This window comes from Colias philodice, chromosome 25 (assembly GCF_061535455.1).
Source record: "Colias philodice isolate Cphi_HAF_F1 chromosome 25, ilColPhil1 Martin Lab GWU primary, whole genome shotgun sequence".
In the NCBI taxonomy this organism is placed as follows: Eukaryota; Metazoa; Arthropoda; class Insecta; order Lepidoptera; family Pieridae; genus Colias; species Colias philodice.
Window position 1 is genome coordinate 7,073,000 of NC_143110.1, and position 21,052 is coordinate 7,094,051.

The window sequence follows — 21,052 nt, forward strand, 5'->3', positions numbered from 1 at the left end:
TTCCCGAAGCCATTTTTAGCCTTAACAACAGACATACATTGTTAGATATAAAGGTTTTTTAACGCGGAGTATGTACTATGTATCGATACAATATTATAATTTATTTGCTAATTTTGTATTTCATATATTTTAAATAAGTCTTATAATATGTTTGGTATGTTGACAGTTATATCAATGGGCTATTCAGGTTGAGATAATTACATGAATAATGATTAAGTTTATATTTATCATCCTAATAAGGGTGTAAAAAATCCTTAAAAACAAGTTAAATGTTGAAAACGAAGTTAGTTTTACGTTTTTAATATTCCGGTAATAATAATCTTGACGTGAATGGCACCTATATTGTATCTACATTAGTTAACACTGCTCATGTTCTGGAGTCAAAATATGACGATTTGTTTTAAATACCTACTTAAATTGCCAACCATCTCAATTATTTTAAACACCCTGCTTCAAAAATCAAGTGAGATATTTGAACCAAAGTGCCAAACGTTATTTTCAAATGTTAATTAGGAATTAGATTAGACATTGCAGTATTATTCATACCATTTAGGTATTAATATTTTTATCACGTCCTCCCTGTAGCAATACAACCACAGAATAAAAATAAATTTAAAAGGGAATAAATTGTAAAAGATTTTTTCCAACCTTTATGGTTTATAAAATGTCACTTTTGTATTAAAATCAGACACAGAAAAATAAAATCATCATAAAACGTTTAATGTGAATTTTTGTTATTAAATAGAAATAAATTTAAAAAGAACTACTTAACTAACTAAAACATTTCCTTTTTTAAATAAAATAAATTGATGCATTATAACTAATTGTCTGTGGTTGTATATAATACCTACACAATAATTAGATATTATTTTCTCCTGAAACAAATAAAATAGATTTTATTTAATTAAAATCTATATATATTGTATATAAATAAGCGCACATAAATTGTGATTTCTTGCCTTTCGATGTTTGTCTGTAATTCATAGAAATGTTGTTTCAAAAGTATGGTTTTATATTGTTATGGCTAGATACAATTATTCGTGAGTTCACTTTTCTATAGTTTTATAAGTGTTGAAATGTATGAAAATATTTTTTCTTTACTACAAATAAATTAGGAGAAATCAAGTAATTTCAAAGTCAACGATTTTCTTCAAAAAAACCGAAACGAACCGAAAAACGAATTATGTATTTAAAAAAATACGGTTAGAACAAAATTAAAAAAATCAACTTTGCGCTTCGTATGTGTTATATTTTTTTTTAGAAAACTTTTATGAATATGGTTGATTTCTCCTAATTTATAACGATGTTACAAAAACAACAAATGAGTTGTAAAGCACAAATTGTTAATTTTATATTACATGAAATGTCTTCTCAAGTTAACACCACAGTATCATAATTATAAGTGAATTGTTATTGCTTCAAATTTTATTTACCTACTGTTAATATTTTACTTCATTCATATTTTCATGGAGTTATATTCTATCGTATTGTGAATTTCAATAAACACATGATGAATTATGCCTTGTTTTATTTTAACCTGAACACTTACCAATTTAGATATTTAGTACCTCCCTACTTTGATAACATCATCTGTGTGTCATCTCGTTCGTCGCTAAACTACTAAACGGATCATCATAAAGCTTCGCAGAGTTCGCACATTGTTTGTAGTTATAATATGCTAACGAACGCGTCCGAGACGAGCAACAGCCCTATAATATACTTACTGAAAGTGCATTGAAAATAAAAACACATGTAACATATTATTGTGTTTAAAAATATGTGCTACTAAATTCATATCACACACTCTTCTCGCGCCAATTCCATAGGTTCTTAAACGATACGATAACTTTTAGTTTTAAGAGATAGTCCTCCTTCCTCCATAGTGATACAGTCATTTTAAAATAACATTTGACATTGACTATAGACTATACCGATATAGTTCCGTCTGCGGCCATGACATCTAAACTGATGTTTATTTTGGCGCGATGAATTTATACTTTGGTAGGGAAAATAAAATTGTCTACCTTCATAAACTTGGTTTTCTTTTAAAACGTAATATACAATTCATTTATCTAAAGTCATTTTAAGAGCGCTTTATAGCTCGAATTAGGTGCGCTGTATTTGAAAACTACACAGAAATAGGAGCGCCGTGAAGCGCTAGGCGGGGCTTCATCATCATCATCATCATATAATAAAATTCTAGAAAAGTGGTGTCTGTACAATGAAAATATGTAAAAAAAAATTAGCAGGGGTTATTACTAAATCGATCCCAAACCCAAAACTGTTGTTAAAAAAATTTTTGTCTGTTTGTCTGTTTGTCTGTTTGTCTGTTTGTCGGTTTGTCTGTTTGTCTGTATGTTTGAACACGCTAATCTCAGAAACGGCTTATCCGATTTAGATGCGGTTTTCACTAATATATTGTGGTAAGCTTCATTTAACATTTAGTGTTTATTTCATGTCAATCGGTTCATAAATAAAAAAGTTATGACCATTTAAGTAATCACAGCGAACATTTGCTAAGGCATTCTAATACATGAATTACTTTATTACGTAAATTATACGCTAAAGTTATTCCTTGACATGTCCAGATGATCATATCGAATGTCCCCAAGCGTGGGGGGGGGGGTGGTTATGCTGAGGGGGTAGTAGGGGGGGGGGGTCAAAGGACCTTTATTTAGATTTTTGCTCATAAGTCTAAAACCTGCACAAATATTGCACACATTATGGTTACTTCTAGGTAAATTTTCTATATAAAAGGTCTTTGAAATTATGTCGTAGGTATTATTTTTAACCCCCGACGCAAAAAGAGGGGTGTTATATCCGCTATGTGTGTATTGCGTGTCTGTCTGTGCCACCGTAGCTCGCTAACGGGTAATACCAATTAGATGCGTTTTTTTGTTACATTAGTTGTTTATTATATTATATAGGGGTAAGTGGGAATGAAAAAAACGAATGTTAGTTGTTAATGTAGGTTATACCCAAGTGATATATCAAATGAAAATAGACGACATGTCAGAAACAATTAGTCAAATTTTATCAAAATCGGTTCATCCATTTATTTGATATAGGGGTAAAAGTGGGAATAAATAAATGAATTTTATCAAATATACTCAAGTGACGTATCTAATGAAAGACATGACGTGTAAAGTACAATAAGACATATTTTATCAAAATTGGTTCATCCATTTATTGGATATAGGTATAAAAGTGGGAATAAAAGTTGTCAAATAATATACCCAAGTGGCATATCAAATGAAAGGGCATGACCTGACGTGAGAAGTATGGCATATTTAATCAAAATCGGTTCATCCATTTATTGATTTATAGCGGTAAAAGTGGGAATGAATAATCGAATGTGGTCAAATAATATAATCAAGCGGCATATCAAATGACGTGTGAATTACAATTAGTCATGTTTTATCAAAATTGGTTAATCTGTTTATTACATATAGGGCACCTTAGGGGGATAGTGGGGATAGATGATAGTGGGGATAAATAATCCAAATGGAGTACCAAACGAAAGGATATGACATGTACATAATATATAGGTATGATTAGACAATAGACATGGTTTAGATCAAAATCGGTTCTGCCATTTACTAGGGGTGAAAGGGAAAAGTTGAACGTCTGTGAAAGTAGAAGGAATATGGGAGCGGGAGAATAACCACATCCTGGAAATTTTGAACTCTTCTGTACCTAAGTTTTATACCTAGCTCAGTTTAGTAATAAATTTTACTATAACAGTTCTTTTGTGTTATTATTTATTTTATTTCTTAACTTTATAATAATGTGTAAGTACTTATAATTTAGTTGTATATGATAGTACGTGTTTCAAGACGTGTTTACTCAATAATTGTGTGTTAAGTAGTAACTACTATGCAGTCACTATTCCACGCGGACGAAGTCGCGGGCACAGCTAGTCGTAAAATAAATTTGTAATAGGTGCTCTGAAAGTAAATTTAGCATAATACATTTAAAGCAAATTTAAACGGCGAAATCAAGTGCCTGCGACATATATGAAGGAACTTGATGTTGAAACAAAACTATTTCGTCTTATTTCGACACATTCTGATATGGGTCTTGAAAATCTTTGATCAATGAAGGAATGAATTTTTAATATATTTTGCAATCTAAATTATTATGTGTATATCATCAATGTTGTTTTCTACTTCCTTTATCTATTAGGTGTATAAAAAAACGATCTTTTCGTACTTATGTACTCAAATTGAAGTTTCTTAGATTTCAAACAGAAAATAAAATTGGATAAAATAAAACACATTTTAAAATTATTGTCATTTATATTCACATATCATAATTTGACATCATTAGACCGGGAGATACTGACACAAAATTTCGAGTCATTTGTAACAGGATGGCGGTTCTACAGGGGTCTTAGTACGCAATGACAAAAAGAAAAACGATGGTGTGAACGCTGGTACCGGCGGCTTAGACGCGTGGGCGTTAGTCGAACTCGTCGGAAAATAGCGAAAGTCAAACGATTTGTAACAGTATGGCACTTATTTTTCCTGTAAGTTTGAGGATCAACAAATATAAATACAAAATTTCAAAGATCTATGTGTTGGAAATCTTCACTTATATAAATTAATAATAAATTAAGTTTTCAAGTATGACAGCACTTTTTCCCCCTACTAGAAGTATGGCAAATATAATAATGGTCACATTTTATCAAATACTCTCCAAAAATCCAAATGCAATACTGGTACAAAAAGTTTGGCGAAATAAAAATTTTTTGCAGATTTTCGGCGGTATGGCGACCATTTGGAATCGTCCGAAAAGTATGGCATGGCAATTTTCGTAAATGGCTGCACGACGATAGTTACCTGTGCAAAAGTTAGCCTGGTACAAATGGTTGAATAATTGTTTTATTTAAATCAACACATTCGCGTCGGTATGGCGGGCTGTAAGTCACACCGGAAAAGTATGGCATGACACTACCGCCTACTTCTTTTTTATGGGCTATCGGTAAATTCTAAAATTTTTGTGTTACAAATCGTTTGACTTTCGCTATTTTTCCGACGAGTTCGACAAACGCCCACGCGACTAAGCCACCGGTACCAGCGTTCACACCATCGTTTTTCTTTTTGTCATTGCGTACTAAGACCCCTGTAGAACCGCCATCCTTGTTACAAATGACTCGAAATTTTGTGTCAGTATCTCCCGGTCTACATATAACAATATGAAAGGTATCAAAATATTGACTTGAACAAATACATTGTGTTGTAAAAATATATTCTATTTATTGATTACGCAGAGATCTCTTCCCGTTGGCTGTATAATTGATTTACCTGAAAATAAAAATAAAAAATGTTTATACACAATATAATCTAATAAAATCGTAGAAAAGAAAAAATTGTTCATTGGATATTTTGTTAAAAAATACTTGGGGCATGATCAACAATCGTTATCAAAGTCATAAACATAGTTTTATTTTTTTTTTATTTTTTATTTCTTTATTTGTATCAGGCAGCATTGCCCATATATTGTTAGTAGTACTTATTCTAGTGTTAGTAAAACTACATATACTTATTTTTAGATTTAAGAGTTACAAGCCATTTTTTGTTGATAAAATTATGTACATTATTGAGAACTTTTAAAATACTATTATCATTTTTATTATTAATTCTATCCCTAATTGAAAAAATTTTTTTCCTTATTATAGCATAAAAAATCATCTACTCTGTATAATACAAACATATGAGATGCACTACAAAAACGTGGCAATCCCATGAACATCCTGAATGCATTATTATATTGTACTCTAAATGTGTTCATTGTTTTTCGTGTATGCTTCACCCATAAGCTACTTGTATAAAATGACTGATAGTAGGTTGTGAACAATAGCTTTTTGACATTCCTACTACATTTTTTAAATCTTCTTATTATCATGTTTGCCCTAACTGATAGATTTCTTCTCTCCCTCTCTATATCCTCGTCATCACTCAGAGTGCTGGTAACGAAATGCCCCAAATATTTAAATTTATTTACATTAACCAACTCTGTTTCATTAAGATATATCGGAGGGACGTTGTCAGGACCTCGCCCCGACCGAAACACTAAAACATTGCTTTTTTTTTCATTATAAAGTTTTAGGACATACATACGTGTGTCCGGGCTAAAATAAAAAGGTAAAGCATGGATTCACTTTAAATTTTGCTTGAATATTACTAACAGGTCAGGACAACATATCCCTACTTCCCTACTAATATTATAAATGCGAAAGTAACTCTCTCTGTCTGTTTATCTGTCTGTCTGTCTGTTACGCTTTCCCGCTTAAACCTCTCAACCGATTTTGATGAAATTTGGCACAGACAATCTTTAGACCCTGAGAAAGAACATGGGCTACCTTTTATTGCGAAATATGCGCACGGGCGAATATATCTCGCCATATATCTCGCTTAGACCAATAGGAGCCAAGCACTGCGGGTAAAACCACGGGGCACAGCTTATAAATAAAGAAAATATTAATATACCTAATTAGAAGCGTTATTTGTGCTCTTGCTCATCAGTTTGGCGACCATCTCTTGTACTCGCTTCATTTCCTCCAACTGTGTTGTAACTTGGTACAGTCTGTTCTCTCTTTCTACTACCGTCTTCTCTAGTTGTTTTATCATCTGTAGTAGGAAATATTATTAAAGCATTTAATTAATTAATAGATAAAATATAATAAATAAATATTTCAGGACAATTTTCACACACGGCACAATCTGATCCCATACTAAGCTTTCGCTTTTGTTATAGAAACCAGATGGCTGATAAACATACATATATATAATTTTAAAATAAATACTTATATAGATAATTAACACCCAGACACAGAGCAAACATCTATGTTCATCACACAAATATTTGCTCCGGGTGGGAATCGAACCCACGACCTCTGGCTTGGAAGGCAGGGCCACTACCAACCTAGCCAACTGGTCAGTCAATTAACTTAGAACTTTTAATTTTTTCCTATTTTTCTTTTTGGTTGTTGAAAAGCATAATTTTTATAATTTTTTTAGATGCAAAGATAAATATAACAACCTTGTCTCATCATACTTTATTTTATTATTTTATTTTAATAACTAGCGACCCGCCCCGGCTTCGCACGGGTGCAATGCTGATACTAAATACACTACAGAAAAATTGTGAACGTTGTATAGGTATAAAAATATAGCGGTCGGCTCCGGCATCGCACGGGTATAAAATACATAGCCGGGCGGCCGCAAACGCTACGTCCCGCAATTTTTAAATCTGTAATATCTTCGAAAATATTCACTTAAATCATACGGTGTAAAGGGCCATATAGATCTATATTAAATGAACAATGTATTCAAGGTATTTAATTGGTTAAGGATTAATGCTGTATTGGTTAAAATCGCTTCGAAAATTAGCCATTATTTGTCGTAAAAAGTAAATGACAAAAAAAAGTTATTGTGGGTTATCCATAAGAGATAGTCATATACCATCGCGGACTTTTCTGTAGACCTTTTCAATGTGTATAATACTTAGTACATTATTTTGATAAAACTCGTAGGGTTCAGCCTGCGTTTGCAATGTAAGCGGAATAAATGTAATTTTTTACGACATCACATTAGAAACCTCAAAAACAACAGTACTTCTCCACTATTTAATGGATGTTATTATACATATAAACCTTCCTCTTGAATCACTCTATCTATTAAAAAAAACCGCATCAAAATCCGTTGCGTAGTTTCAAAGATTTAAGCGTACAAAGGGACATAGGGACATAGGGACATAGGGACAGGGAAAGCGACTTTGTTTTATACTATGTAGTGATTCTTACATGTAGCTTATGGTTATAATTCTCTAATAACAACTGCTGCATGAAATAATGATTTATGTACAAAACTTGATATCAATACATTTTTTCACATAAAATGATCATATTGGAAAAGCAAATTTCATACAATTAATTTACAATCAATAAAGAAAACATACAAAATAACCCATTTTATTACCAACATTACAAATTGTAGGGTAACTAGACCACAGTTACCATTTACAATCCTATTTCTACACTAATATTATAAAGAGGAAAACTTTGTTTGTTTGTTTGATTATAATGAATAGGCTCAACTACTGGACCGATTTTAAAAATTTTTTCACCATTCGAAAGCTACATTATCCACGAGTAATATAGGCTATATATCATTATGCTAAGACCAACAGGAGCGGAGTAATGCGGGTGAAACCGCGCGGCACAGCTAGTATATAAATAAAATTAAACTACTCACACTATCCCTTTGCTCTATATCTCGTCTTAAAGCGGCGGCAGTGTTGCCACATTCTTCCAACTTTTTATCCCGTTGTTTGACTCGCTCCTCGAATTTTATCAACACTCCCGCCAATTCGCTGTTTTTGTTCATCTATAATAATTAAAGAAAAATTATATTACCACAGACACAATAATTTTTTTTGAAGTGAAAACTTCTTTAGCGGCGTTAAGCACTTTTTCTGTAATGGGTATAAAATCTTAAACTCGCATCAGGACACGTGGCCTGATCGAAAAAGCGTAAGACGGATGGATATCAAACATGCTCAACGTTAATAATCAAGTTTTCACTTCTGCCGGCACTCCCCCAGTGCAACCCGTCTTTTTTTTCTTTATCTATCTTTTATTGACTTTTAATTTTAACCTTTTCCTTCCTTCATATTTATCTGAACAATACACATTTTTGCTATGCTCAAATGAAAATGGTGGTGTTAAATATCAAATTAGTATTAATTGATATAATATGTAATTGTTTAACTTCTCGAAACAAAGAATTATTTGAATTTTTAAGCTATTGCATAGCTTCTATCGCGGGCCTTGAGCGCGGGGACCGAATACAGAAATTCCGTAACGAAAAACCTCACGCTCCCCACGGGGACGGGCACGGAGGTGTGGCTTGAAGGCATAGCATGCAATAGCTTTACCGTAGCAGTCCCCGAGTGACACACGTCTTTTTTATTACTGTTAAAAGGTTATTTATAAAATTCAATTATATTAAAAGCTCTTATACAAATGAGTATTACCTGCTGTTCTAATTTCTTTTGTAACGCCTTATACTCCGACTCTGCTTGCTTGAATCTCTCCTCCGCTTCCCTTTCTCGAACTTTCATTTCGCTTTCAAATGTCTGTAAAACGAATTATTATTAGTGAGTACAACAATTTATAATTATTTAAAAAATTTAAAATTGATTAGTAGATAACTTGGATAGGTGAGTTAGTAGTGTGAAATATCCAGGGCAATAATTATAAAAATTAATAACTATAAGCTTCTTCCGTGTGATTAAAAAAATCAATTCTTTCGTTCACAAATCACAATATGGCGCAGAAACAAAAATTCTTTAAAACCTATGCTATGGCGCTAAAACCAAAACTTTATAAACCTACTGCTCACTAGATGGCGCTAAAACCAAAAATTCTTGTCTAACCTACTTATCACTAGATGGCGCTGTAACCAAAACTTTATAAACCTACTGCTCACTAGATGGCGCTAAAACCAACTCTTTATGAACTTACTTAACACTAGATGGCGCTTCAACAAAATTTGTTTATGCTTACTGCACGCTAGATGGCGCTAAAAACAAAATTTTTATGAACCTCCTCACTAGATGGCGCTAACACCAAAAATTTATAACCTACTTCACACTAGATGGCGCTGTAACAAAAATACACTCACTGCCAACTGCTGTCTAAACTCTTTTTGCAAATTCTCCTTTTGGTTTTCTTTTTCTAGTTTTTCCGCCGCCAATCTTGCTCTGTAACCGCGCAACGTAGTTTCCGCGTCTTCCAATTGCTTGTGGAGGTCTTCTATCGTCTTTTTGTGTCTAAAAAAAGTTATAAAAATAAAAATAAATGCATACGTGTACTAGAGTACACACGTAAGAAGTGAAACTTCTTTATGACCTCAAAAATGTCACGAGTATGGCGTAACGCAAAAATGTCACGCGTACGGCGTAACGCAAAAATGTTACACTAAATTTTTGTCCAACCCCGATAAAAAAGTTTCACTCAAAGTTTAAAAAAAAAATAATATCGCGTAAAAATTTATGTGAATAATTGTCAAATATTATAAAAGAATTATACGGGAATGTATAGAGAAAAAAATAAAAAGGCAAAAGGTATTATTGCATCGGCCGGGAATCGAACCCGGGCCGCCCGCGTGGCAGGCGAGCATTCTACCACTGAACCACCGATGCTTATGACTTACTAGTTCAAATAATCATTCATATGCATCTTTTGAACTAAATTATTTAAAAACATTATTATAGTGCCATAATCTATCTCTATGGGCCATTTTATCTTTTCCCATTCCGCCTTTCTAACACGAATGTATACAGACACATAAAAATGGACATTTAGGACATATTTCTCATATTCCATGTTTTTCCATGTTTAGAACAATAAGAAATCTCAAAAAGACACTGCTATTTCATGTTTTTCTATACTAATATTATAAAGAGGAAAGGTTTGTATGTATGTATTGTTTTCACGCATAAACTACTGGACCAATTTTGATGAAATTTGGCACAGATAATATTTAGACCCTGAGAATGAACATAGGCTACCTTTTATTGCGAAATATGTACCACGGGCGAAGCCGGGGCGGACCGCTAGTAGAACAATAAAATAATAAGACAATTAATTACTTTTCCGTTTGCATCTGCGTTGTATACAGGACGTCCTGTTGCGACGAATTCGTCGCTTGCAATAGCGCTAGTGCGTGTTGTAGAGACGCCATGTGTTCTGTAGCACCCTGTATAAATTAATTTTTAATTAAAAATTGGTTGTCTGTAAAGTCGGTTTACTGACGATAGTTGAACGTGACAACGTCCAATTGTGCTTCTTTGTCGCTCGTTCCGCGCTCTCGCTTGCACTTCAAGCCTTACATGGAACGCCTCAGAGCGAGGTAACGCCGCATGAGTCATGTTTTTTCGTGCGTGCAGCCGGCTCTATCGAATTATAAGACGTTGTCACGTCAAAAATATATACATATTATGATAAATAATTTATAGTGTACTAGCTTTCCGCCCGCGGCTTCGCCCGCGTTTTCAAAGAAATCCCGTTCCCGTGGGATTTCCGGGATAAAACCTATCCTATGTCCTTTCTCGGGTATCAAAATATCTCTATACCAAATTTCATGCAAATTGGTTCAGTAGTTAAGGCGTGATTGAGTAACAGACAGACAGACAGAGTTACTTTCGCATTTATAATATTAGTATGGATTATTTCTTTATGCCACCGACATCCATCAATTTACATAACTCATGATGTAGATGTGCATTTTAGGTAATTAAAACATACTTTTATTTAAATAAACACTAGGCTGAAAATATTTGAAGGATTTCATATTATTTGAATGGAATTAAATATTTATCGTGAGTTACAGCTAGAGATGAATAGTGTCCATAAACAAATTTCAACCACAAGTCTACATAAAATGTTACAGATTAATCATAGAAATAAATAAAAATTACCTGCAAAGCGACAGAATGTGAGTGCAGCCTCTGTTCCAAACATGTGATTTTATATCCATATAACTCCATCACACTTGATGTAGCTATATCCGATATCTGCAAAATAAAACATTGAATATAATGGAAAAAAATATTAAATATTTATTTGTGTATGTTAAGTAATTTAACGTCTAACGAATCTCGATTTTAGGAATAAAACATGTTTAACATAAAATAGTGAAAACATAATATTCTTTGTGCCCAAAAGACAATCAAAATAAGTTTGTGATCATGGATTTTGTTTATGATTCCATTCACTTATTAATTTGATATTTAATATTCATTATAAAAATTCCATGTTTAGTCAAAGTCGTACTTTGCCAGCACTGAAAACCTTACAGATACTTACTTTATATTCAGTTAGTTATACTCATATTTTTTTTTTAGATGCGAAAAAAATGTAATAAATATCTATGTCTATATTTAAATTTAAATTATAAAATGTACTTACCTTGCCTTCATCCAATTTAGCAGTTAATTTAGCCACTAATTCATCGACTGCTATCCTTTGTGCGGGAGACAATGACAGTGTTTCTGTGTCTGATTGAGATATATCTGTAACTTGTGGCTCTGGGGTTGATATGTGCTCGCTGAATACCTGTATAAATAATACATTATAATTAGATAAATAGTTATTTATTTTATAAAAGCAGCATGAAGAGGAAACCTAACAAAATTGTTAGATTATTGTAATTTATCTATATCCATACTAATATTATAAATGCGAAAGTAACTCTGTCTGTCTGTCTGTTACTCAATCACGCCTAAACTACTGAACCGATTTGCATGAAATTTGGTATAGAGATATTTTGATACCCGAGAAAGGACATAGTTTTTATCCCGGGAAAATGACGAAATCCCGGAAATCCCACGAGAACGGGAGCTATGCGGGTTTTTCTTTGACTGCGCGGGCGAAGCCGCGGGCGGAAACCTAGTATTAGATAAATAGCAAACCCGGCGAACTCCGATTCGCCACCAGAGACACATTTGCTTTGCTATAAACCTCAAGGAGCCCGAGACCTTTCCAACGAATGCAAAACCGTGGAAATCGGTTCGTGCGTTCTGGAGTTATAGCGTCAGGAAGGAAAACCCGACTTATTTTTATATAGTAGACTAGCTGTTCCCCGCGGTTTCACCCGCATTGCTCCGCTCCTGTTGGTCTTAGGGTGATGATACATAGCCTATAACCTTCCTCGATAAATGGGCTATCTAACACCGAAAGAATTTTTCAAATCGGACCAGAAGTGTCTGAGATTAGCGCGTTCAAACAAACAAACAAACATACAAACAAACTCTTCAGCTTTATAATATTAGTATAGATTATAGTTTAGGATTAATATGTAAATAGTAATAAATAATAATAGATTGTAATTTATAAAGCTAGGTGTGTCCAACGGTTTCACTCACATGATAGTATAGCTATATACATAGTATATGTAAATATTTTTGTGAAACTGAACCATATGTTTTTAGAATACCATAATCAAACTAAACTGAAAAAATCATAAAAACAATTCAGATTTATTCTAATAGTATAGATGCTTCATTAGTATTATCTGTTTGTTGTTTAGTGAGTACAAAAAACCTTAGAATTCAACCGTCATTCTACTCTGAAAAGAACTTTTAGCATAGTCACAATATGGTTGTCTGGAAGAAATCGCTCTAAAGCGATAAGACCGCCATTTGTACTTAGTTTAAGCTATATTTAAGTGTCTGTATTTCTTTTTTATTCTCTTTAAGTGCAATAAAGAATTGATAAATAAATAAATATGCAGTATAATTAACCCATTGAGCCCCGAACGGCCCGATCGGTCCACGACACAATAGATTTTCTATTGTGTCTGTGGTTCCGGGGCCTGAGTTATTACTTATTAATCAAATAATGAAATTTATACAAATCTAACTATTATAATATTAGTAAACTCACCTGATTCATCTGATCAGATGGGAAGTAATGATGTTTGACCAATTGTAATATCTGTTTCCTTCGTGTCGCGTTGTTACTCGTTAGACCCGTACATAGCAGTTTTCGAACCTAAGGGAAAAAATGTGAATGAACATTCAAAATATTATGTACAAATAAAAAATAAATAAAAAACAAACAATACAAATATTGTTAATACATTTTGCAGCACAATAAAGTCTGACTCTCAAACTGTGTAAAACCCCTATGTGTATATCATCAACTAGCTGTGCCCTGCGGTTTTACCCGCATTGCTCGGCTCCTGTTGGTCTTAGCGTGATGATATATAGGCTATAGTTATCCTCGATAAATGGGCTATCTAACACCGAAATAATTTTTCAAACCGGACCAGTAGTTCCTGAGATTAGCGCGTTCAAACAAACAAACTCTTCAGCTTTATAATATTAGTATAGATAAGAATAAAAAAAAAGCCTTAATTGACTCTGTATTGTTGTAATTCAAGCTTATCAGTTCTATCAAAAGCTTCCGATTACACGAAGCTATGACTAATAATAAAAATATAAAAAATTATAATAATAATTTTGGCTGCACATTAAATTATAAAAATCACTCACCTGATGATGAGCCAGCATTCTGTTCAACACAGCTTCCCATTGGCTATCTAAAGGTGCAAGAGACAAAGTCGCGCGACAAGCCACTACCACCGCTTGTTGCGATACTTCGATACCTACGGGACCGTTCTGGAATTTAAAAAATACATTTTATGGATATTATGTCTACTGGACCATTCAGTATGTGAAAAAAAAGAATTAAATAATAATTTTCTGTATATACCTATTGGTTGCATGATCATTGGTTAGGTTATATATAAGGGATAATTGGACTAAAAAATTTCCAAAATAAATAAGAAAGCAATAGCAAGTTGAAAGATGTTCAACGACGTTTATTACTTTAAATGTTTTTATAAAAACTTATACCAATAGAATATTAATTTTTCTATCTAACCCGGTGGCACTAAATACTGCGCATAAATATTTTATTAGAACTGAAAAGTAATTAAAAATTATGTGTGTATAAATTATTTGAAATTATAACTACCTGTGAAGTATACTGCAACACTCCATACAGTGTATCCTCTAATGAGTCCGGAGTGACCTCTTGTAAAACTCGCTCTTGCGTCTCACTCGTTTCACACAACGCACCTACTACTTGCAACTGTAATGAATATAATAAAAATTTAAATTGTTTGTTATATTTTTAACAGACTTCAAAAAAAGGAGGTTCTCAGTTCGGGCGGTATATTAGATTATTTTATAGACATTAAAATGTTAAGCAAAAATGTCGGTAGTTGTAATTTTCACATGTTTAATTCGTCCCTTTGCTTCTGCTGATCAATGTAACTGCTAGACTGATTTTCAAGGGAATTTCTTCTCTATTGTATATTGATTAGTTAAATAGGTGTGAAATGTAGTCAAAAACAGAGTACATATGTTTTGATACGAAATTTTTGTTAAATTAATGAAATTACTATGTTAACTAGCTTCCGCCCACGACTTTGTATGTGCATCCCCGTTTTTCCCCGTTCCCGCAAGAATTTCGGGAAATCCTTTCTTAGCGGATACCTACATCCTAACATCTACCTGCATGCCAAATTTCAGCCCGATACGTCCAGTGGTTTGGGCTGTGCGTTGATAGATCACTATATCAGTCACCTTTGAGTTTTATATATATATTGATTTCCAAAAAAAAATCTCACCCATTGCAACCCAGCCTTGCCTGGTTCTAAAGCCGGTGGTACTAACAGAGCTGGCAATCCATCATTCAACGCTGATATTAACTCTTGCGGTAACCGACCTTCCTCTGAAACAGAAAAATAAATATAAATATTTCAGTACAATTTAAGAAAGGGCACGATCTAATCCCACTAAGCTTTCGCTTGTGTATATAAAGACGTGTATTCTTATGAGCATTGTCATATTTTATTGAAGTGAAAATTCTTGAGCGCGTTTTGAGTAAAATTAAGGTCACGTCATGGCAATACCGTCACGTCAGGGTGTAGGGCGACGATTTTGGTATCTCTGAATCTTGCCAAAGAAGTTTCACTTCTGACACGTGTGCTCGGCACACACGCTCTTTGTTATTTTAACATTGTTTCTAATTTATGATTTGGGATAGACTCTTATCAACATTAACTAAAAGTTTAAAAAGCCAAGTACCATACTAACTTATTTCAATCCTACTACTATTATAAAGGCGAAAGTTTGTAAGTATGGATGTATGGATGTTTGTTACTCTTTCAAGCAAATACTACTGAACCGATTACAATGAAATTTAGCATACATATAGACGGTAACTTGGATTAACACATAGGATAGGTTTTATCCCGGAAATCCCACGGGAACGGGAACTATGCGGCTTTTCTTTGAAAACGCGGGCGAAGCCGCGGGCGGAAAGCTAGTCATATATATTTACCTCTGTATTGTGTAACGATAGCTGCAAATAAATCCAAAGCCTCTGGCAGGCACACCCGACTGGCCTTCATGCAAAGACAGACGAGTTGATTGTGATGACACCGCAGTGTGTATAGATCTGTTCAATATATTATATGGTATTTATTTGAATTTACTACTTAAACCTTACTTTGTGGATGAATAATACTGATGATGAAAGATGATATACATATAAATTTATAAAGAATAGAAAAAATTCGATCACGAGGCGGGACTCGAACCCGCATCCTTTCGCGCCATTCCGGGGCGGATGCCTGACCACACAGCCACTCGTGAATTTGAATTCACGAGTGGCTGAAAAAAAAAGCATTTGAATGCAATAAAACCAAAAATATCAATTTCAAGATTATATACGCTAACTCTGCCTAATCGACGCGTAGGTAGAGTTTTGCATCGGACAATTTTTTATGTGATTGTGCTTGTGTGATGAGAGTGTTAGTTGTTTATTGTATGTCTATGACTATATTATACTTTTTACCAATATTTTTCCTTAGTTAGGAACAACACCAGGAATGAATCGATGTAAATTTCTAATAAAAACTCTCATTCACACAATCCTATTAAGATTGAACAAAATATGCCTATTCTATTAAATAACTCATAATACAAAAATATTAAGTTTTTACTCTACTAACAGATGGATCTACTTTATACAAGTTAATATTATGGTAAAAAAAATGAATAAAATGCTTACCCAAATTGACTAGAACAGTGAGGAACTTGAGTACATTTCTCAAGCAGCCAGCTGCTGTTTCTGGCTCGCCAGATTCTTCGGGAACAGGTCTACATAAAATGTCTGCATCCTAATAAAATAATAGTTTTAAATTCAGCATAGCTTGACTTTAAAAAGGTCTAACATCTTTATTTTTTTCAATTAAAACTAAATTATATTTCATTATTAAAAAATGTATGTACCCGCGTGTTTCAATACCGAATCTTATATATAAAAATGAATCGCATGTGTTGGTAAGCGCATAACTTGAGAACGGCTGAACCGATTTCGACAATTCTTTTTTTATTATATTCCTTGAAGTACGGCGATGGTTTTTATGTAGAGAAAACGTAAATATGTACCACGGGCGAAGCCGGGGCGGACCGCTAGTTGACTATAAAAATCATTTATTAAATGAAATACATCCATACTAATATTATAAATGCGAAAGTAACTCTGTCTGTCTGTCTGTTACTTAATCACGCCTAAACTACTGAACCAATTTGCATGAAATTTGGTATAGAGATATTTTGATACCCGAGAAAGGACATAGGCTACTTTTTACTCCGGGAAATAGGATAAGTTTTATCCCGGAAATCCAACGGGAACGGGAACTATGCGGGTTTTTCTTTGACTGCGCGGGCGAAGCTGCGGGTGGAAAGCTAGTATTTAAATAAACTTAAAAAATTACCTTCAAAGCGTCACTCAGCGAGTTACTAAAGTGTGGATATGTGAGCACATAATTCTTTAGATTGTCGTCAGAACACAGGTCGTTTATAAACGTGTATGCGTGCAAAAGTTGCGTTTCGTCTCTTTCTCTGGAAATAATGAAACAAATGTTAATTTTACTAGAGGTGTATAAAAATTAAAAAAATATTTAAATAGTGAGTGTTGAATTTGTTATTCGTAACTATCGTTTTTATTGTAATACTAATATAACGGTTCACTTATTTTAGCAGGTTATTTTTTATTTTTATTTTTACCAACACCTATAAAACACTTAAAACCTAATACAAGTGACACACTAAAAGACCTCCTTAATTACACTATTTCTCCTTTATACAATAAACAAACCCCAAACAAGAACATTTATACAACACTTAACACCAACACCTATACATATAACACTTAACACCAACACAACACTCACACTATAGCTTTAGTGAAAGTGCGCATAGTGCAACACAGATAGCTGTGCACGTGCGCCGGCTGAGTGGCCGTGCCGCGAGTTGCACTAGACAGGCATAGTAGTAACCGACACACTTCTACACCGCCGTAACCACCGTCCTGCAAGAAATATTATATTATCATTATCACTACATAGTATAAAACAAAGTCGCTTTCTCTGTCCCTATGTCCCTATGTATGCTTGAATCTTTGATCTGAGATTAGTGTGTTCAAACAAACAAACTCTTCAGCTTTATAATATTAGTATAGACACATTATAAACAATAATTAATAAACAATAAACTTTATTTCCAAAAAATATAAGATGCATAGAATTTGAAAACCCTTGCTCCCACACTAGGATTCCCTGTGTCGTGGGAACAAGTATCTTCCAGTGGTACATTTTAATCCTTATGCTTATAGTCCATTGAATAAAAAGTTCTAGAGTGCATGAGTTAGCAACGCAAGATGCCTCTTCGGAAATTATAATACTGACGTTTTGAATACTTTACAACAACAAACACTTTATAATTATCCACACAAAGTATGCTTACTATATGATACAATAATTAAGCTTATGCCATATTGTGTGCAAGACGTAACATAACATTAAATAATGGAAAAGATAGATGAAAAATCACAGGAATCCAGAGTGTTTTAATAAGTTTTAATTCATAATAATAGATGGGATAATTATTTTTAAAACAAAATGTTTGACTGTTTCAACTGATTGCTCACCTTCAAACTAATCAAGTGCACTACAAACTCCTTAGTATCCACCGTTCTCATCAACGCGTATATCGCCGGCAAGTTCCCATAGCATACATTCACCAGTACAGTAAGTGACTTGTGACTGATCGTTCTGTGTTGAGGTTCTACCATCGGTTGTACTATCCAATTGGTTAACGTCTTCATTAATTCTGACAGATATGACTCTTGCCAGCTTATTTTTATTCCGTATGAGATGTCCTGAGGATAGTACAGGTAATTTATGAATAATACATATTTTTGCCTCCTTGGTGCAATGATGAGGTTTGTATTACAAGTTAGGGTTAATTTACTGATGAAGAAAAATGAATAAGCAAAGAACAGAAGGCAGAACAGTCAATTATTAAACCCATTTAGAAGTTGAGAAATTATAATACTTAATAATACTTAAATGTATCTTATTAAAATATAACTATGAACTAAATTAATTTGAATGAAAAAATAATTAGAAAATTTCACAAACCTGCATCACAGACAGTAGTTTTATTTTCTTATCATTTGATATTGTGTCTGTCAGTAGACGAGACAGAATTGGCATAAATCTGAAATTTTATATGAAATTGATTACTAATATCTCAACAACAAACTCTACAGCTTTATAATAGTATTAAAGATTTAGAGTAAAGCTAAAATAAATTCTACAATAATAGTAGTTAAACTTAAAAGTACCAAACTGAGCACAACCAACAAAACTAATTATTCAAAACTGGTTGTAAAACTTTGCAAAAATAAAAGTGTTGTCATACTCACTTATAAGTATGTGTAAGGGCATGCCTCGCACTTGGTTCTATACAAGCCCTCGCTAACACTGCCACACCAGCCCAGTGCGGCCCTCGGCCATCGCACATCACCCTCCATAGTGAACTGAAGAACGCACACACTTCAGAACGACCCGGCGAGAATATAGATAGGTCACAGGATGATGCTATTAACTGAGGAACGTTTCATACTGTTTAAATAAAAGTTTATAAAGTAATTTTGTTACGAAGCTGTATTTTATTGCTCAAAATTATATCAACACTTAATTTAGTATATAAATTAGAAATAATTGTGCTGCGTGATATTTTATTTAGATAACACGAAAAGGAATACACATCGCTTCTTTTTTTTCGTCTAAATATTCATAAGTAATTTAGATAAAACAACAATGTATTAGCCTGAAATTCATTAAATAACTTACCCCTAAATATCTAGTCATCAAATTAATCGCAGATTCACTGTGAGTGGTCTCAAATTCACGAGCTGCGGTCACAAACGCTTTCAAATGTCCAAATTTTGAGCCATCGGAAGGATTTGTATTCCATCCCTCACCGTCGACTTCCATAGTTATATAAAATAATGTTCACACAAAAAGTTATGAAAAATCACAACCATTAAAACACCATGCAATTAACAAGTTTCAATTGCCCAATATCCATCAAAAAATATTCACTAAATATACAATACAAAAATGAATAACACACGATTTTAATTTCAACTGTTTCTTTTGATTTTTGACAGTTTATTATGGCTGGTTCACACTTTGATTAGTGTGAGTGCAGGTGATTAGTGCGAGTGCAGGTGTGTAGTGCGAGTAGTGTCCAATTGACTGCGAGTGCAGGTGATTAGTGCGAGTGCAGGTGTGTAGTGCGAGTAGTGTCCAATTGACTGCGAGTGAAGGTGATTAGTGCGAGTGCAGGCACGCTGCGAGTGAGGGGGAAGGGAGGGCGCGCGGGACGTGGCTACTCGCAGTCCACTCGCAAAAAAATAGAACACGCTTCTATTCACTTTACTACACAGCCTACTAAACACTCGCACTAAACAGTCGCTGTCCACACGTAGTACTACTCATCACCTGCACTCGCACTAATCAAAGTGTGAACCAGCCATTAGACGTGAGCGCTTCTGGCTCTCTATTGGTTGGTCGGCTTGATCACAGATAATACATAATATTAAACTCGATATTAAACTTGATTGAATGACGCGCGTTGCAAATTATAAAATTGATTCAAATACCTAGAGTTTGGCTAACGAAAGATGAGACTGGCTTTTTATGTCGAAAATTTATATGGCAACACTTATAATTACGTAATTGTTATTAAAACCTGAGTTGTTGATGTGTCAATGTCAAAGTGAAAATTATTTCCGCGATTTTAGTGATTTCTAATTGAAAACGAGACGAAAACATTAAAATGCGACTTAAAAAATGTTCTTTTTACTATGATTAGTAAATTTGAAAAGAAACAAGTTGAAAGAGATGTAGTTTTCAAGGAAAAACAAGAGTGTTTACGTGAAATATCTCAATGCATTGTTAAGTGTGACTTTGATATTTTGATACTATTCATTTTGATTGCATTGTTTAATATTTATTATTTTGCAAGTAACATGGATGATACCAATAGTCCAGTTATAAACTATTCAAGCAATAATAAAAAAATTGAATGATCTGTTTCGTTCAAAATGTTT

The 21,052-nt window shown here is 33.6% G+C and overlaps 1 protein-coding gene and 1 non-coding gene across 3 annotated transcripts; both read right to left on the bottom strand.

Moving 5' to 3' along the window:
* Window positions 1–5,186: 5,186 nt before the first annotated feature.
* On the bottom strand, window positions 5,187–20,602 carry LOC149477479 (uncharacterized). Of its 2 annotated transcripts, XM_089710955.1 has the most exons (21): window positions 20,482–20,602; window positions 19,788–20,117; window positions 19,358–19,539; window positions 19,071–19,149; window positions 18,578–18,808; window positions 17,823–17,959; window positions 17,364–17,490; window positions 16,655–16,763; window positions 15,923–16,039; window positions 15,207–15,310; window positions 14,549–14,665; window positions 14,065–14,190; window positions 13,454–13,561; window positions 11,978–12,124; window positions 11,488–11,583; window positions 10,660–10,766; window positions 9,690–9,837; window positions 9,040–9,141; window positions 8,259–8,390; window positions 6,492–6,632; window positions 5,187–5,306 (listed from the first exon to the last, which is right to left on the bottom strand). In XM_089710955.1, exons 2-20 carry the CDS (start codon window positions 19,929–19,931, stop codon window positions 6,492–6,494), a joined length of 2,454 nt encoding a protein of 817 aa, XP_089567081.1. In that variant the 5' UTR covers window positions 19,932–20,117; window positions 20,482–20,602; the 3' UTR covers window positions 5,187–5,306. The 2 variants fall into 2 exon arrangements, with proteins under 2 accessions (XP_089567081.1, XP_089567082.1); XM_089710956.1 differs by lacking the exon at window positions 15,923–16,039.
* Window positions 10,139–10,209, bottom strand: TRNAG-GCC (transfer RNA glycine (anticodon GCC)). Its single transcript has one exon. It is a non-coding gene; the product is annotated as a tRNA-Gly (tRNA).
* Window positions 20,603–21,052: the final 450 nt, after the last annotated feature.